This window comes from Mesocricetus auratus, unplaced genomic scaffold (genome assembly GCF_017639785.1).
Source record: "Mesocricetus auratus isolate SY011 unplaced genomic scaffold, BCM_Maur_2.0 Super-Scaffold_100033, whole genome shotgun sequence".
In the NCBI taxonomy this organism is placed as follows: domain Eukaryota; kingdom Metazoa; phylum Chordata; class Mammalia; order Rodentia; family Cricetidae; genus Mesocricetus; species Mesocricetus auratus.
Genome location: NW_024429213.1, coordinates 11,778,121 through 11,780,936, shown reverse-complemented (window position 1 = coordinate 11,780,936; position 2,816 = coordinate 11,778,121). Strand labels below are relative to the sequence as shown.

Genomic DNA, 2,816 nt, shown 5'->3' with positions numbered 1-2,816 from the left:
AGGGCATATCCTGTCAGAAAACCAAGGACAGGCCAGTACAGATGCCTGAATACTAACATTATACATGAAAGTTTTCAAAATTAAAACATGTTTCTAAATATTCCCTACTTATATCACTGATTATGCTTACCACTGCAACTATTTTCCTTTTTATATTATTTTCTCCCTGATTATAATGTGTAATAGTCTAATGGTTGCTTGAATAAAGGAGTCATGCTGACATTTGAATCATATGAAAATTCTGCAAGAAATAATTATCTATATTTGTTGAAGAATTTTTAAAGGACACTAGAGACATGTTAGTAGACAGTCATACAAAACATACTACAAATACAAACTTGAGAAGGTACAGAAATACAGTATGTTGTAGCAATCCTATTATCTAACAAATTAGACTGAAGGATGTCATTGGTATGCACATTGGAGTCACTGAGAAGAGCTGTCACTAAAACAAAACTCTAGGATGTTAAACATAACTAACTGCTGGAATCATGAAAAGCACCTCATCAACAAAACAATCACATGTAAACAGTGTTCACATAGCTTGCTTAAAGAAATGGGGTGATTTGTTAAAATATTAGTACTTTATTAATATGTTTTCGAATACTGTATACGTGAGATGATCAGTGCAGTCACGTGGGTTGCTATGGAGCTTAGATCTCACGTTCTAACGCCTCATAACGGTTCTGAGCCTCCATTATCACTCTCTGTGATTCTGCCGCTAGTTCAGCCAGGAGCCCAAGCTTGCGGGTGGATCTATCGTTCACCATGGGTTTTCTGCGAAAGTCTCGTCTGTCGCCAGCGCAACCGCTGCCCACTCCGCTCCTCAAGGGCTACGCCTGCCTATCCATTGGTGTTTATGGCACCACCCATGGTCTTGGCACCACCCTTGGTCTCGCCACCATCTCACGTGCGTCACAACTACCACTTCGACTGCGAGGCCGCTGTTAACCGTCTTGTCCAGCTGCAGCTGTGTAACTCCTATGTCTACCTGTCCATGGCCTTCTACTTTGATCGTGAAGATGTGGCTCAGGAGAACTTGGCAAGCTTCTTCCTGAACAAGTCGCACGAGTGTTCTGCGCACGCCGAGATGTTCCTGGAACTGCAAAACCAGCGTGGTGGCCGCATCTCACTCGGCTCTGTCAGCAAGCCAGTCCGTGTTGATTGGATCAGCGGCCTTAAAGCCATGGAGTATGCCCTTCGACTGGAGCTGACCACCAACCAAAGCCTTGTGGCCCTGCAGCAGCTAGCTGCTAGCAAGAGCGATGCCCATCTATGCAGCTTCCTGAAGAACCATTTTCTGAACAAGCAAATTGAGATCCTCAAGGTGATAAGTGGCTACGTGACCAACATGCGCCAGATGGGGTCTCCAGATGACGGCATGGTTGAAAATCTATTTGGAAAACTTACCCTGGCTGACAACAAAGAGAGCTGAGCTGAACAAAGTATAATAATTCTAAATTCTTCCTCTCCAGGCTACCAGAATGGACACCTACATTGCCCTTCCAGCAAGTTCACTGGTTTTTCCTTCCCCTTTACCACTGTTTCCAATAAAGTCATTTGATTTCAATCAAATAAAGTGTCTAGTTTATTTATGTTTACTTCTCCTTACTTCCCAAGAATAAGGGCCTATTCCATGGAGATCTAAGAACAGGATTCTCATCACCCACCCCTGGCCATCCTCTTACAGCCCCAAATCTCCAAAGAGTGGAAGGGAAAGCTGATCCAAGAGCCCCAGAAGTAGCATTCTTTATAAATCATGTGCGCATAGGTGGTAAGATATGATGGGGTGTGACGGGGGGGGGGGTCAGAACCCTGGTGTCTGTGCTTAGTGTAAGCAAGTGAAGTACCAGGGATCAAAGTAGGACTGAGCCGGGGCAGGGATTAAAACAAGCAGTGGATGTGGGGGAGAGGGGAGGCAGGGAAACTGGGAGGAGTGGAGAGAAGGGATGTTGTGGTTGGGATGGATTTTTTTTCTTTTTTGCTGTTCATTTTTAAATTTAAATTTAAATTAGAAACAGGGTTGCTTCACAAGTCTTTTCCAGGTCCCTCCTCTCCCTTTCCCTCCCCTCCTGCCGTGCCCTCCCCCCAATCACCCCAATATCCCCTCATCTCCACAGGGATGGTGAGGCGCTCCTTTGGGGTGTGCAAAGTCTGTCATTTCATCCAGGGCAGGGCCTAGACCTCCGCCAAGATTGCAGGGTGAGAGTGCATCTCACATTGTTGGATGGGAGTCCAAAGTCCATTTGTATACCCAGGATAAATACTGATCTACTGCCCAAGGCTCAATAGATTACCTAGGCCTCCTCACTGACACCCCCATTCAGGGGGTCTTGATAAGTCCCATGCTAGATTCCCAGGCTGATGCCTGGGATTCAAGAATTAACCCTTGTCAGGTAAGCTGTTCCTGGGGTTAAACCAACCCAGTCTTAACCCCTTTGGTCATCAGTCCTCCCTCTCTGTTACTGGCTTTCTTAAGTTCAGCTCAGTGCTTAGAGGTGGGAGTTTGCCTTTCTTCCATCAGCCATTGAATGAAGTTTGTTTCCCAGACTCTCTGGCCATGGGCTTGTAGGCTGGCATTCCACAGATCTATGTCTAAATTCCATATATGAGAGAGTACATACCACATTTTCTCTATCCACTCTTCGGGTGAGGGGCATCTAGGTTCCTTCCAAGTACTGGCTATTACAAATAATGCTGCTATGAACATAGTGGAACAGACATCCTTGTTGTATGAATGGGCATCATTTGGATATATGCCTAAGGATGAAGTTGCTGGGTCTTGTGGTAGGTTTATTCCCATTTTTCTGAGGAAT

The 2,816-nt window shown here is 45.3% G+C and overlaps 1 protein-coding gene across 1 annotated transcript; it reads left to right on the top strand.

Annotated features, from left to right (window-relative positions):
• The first annotated feature begins 793 nt into the window (after nt 1-793).
• Nucleotides 794-1,570, top strand: LOC121135257 (ferritin heavy chain-like). Its single transcript, XM_040733779.1, has one exon. It carries the CDS (start codon nt 860-862, stop codon nt 1,433-1,435), a length of 576 nt encoding a protein of 191 aa, XP_040589713.1. The 5' UTR covers nt 794-859; the 3' UTR covers nt 1,436-1,570.
• The last annotated feature ends 1,246 nt before the right edge of the window (nt 1,571-2,816 follow it).

Coding starts and splice junctions, on each gene's coding strand:
- LOC121135257 (XM_040733779.1), top strand. CDS start 860: ATGGCACCACCCATGGTCTTGGCACCACCCTTGGTCTCGCCACCATCT.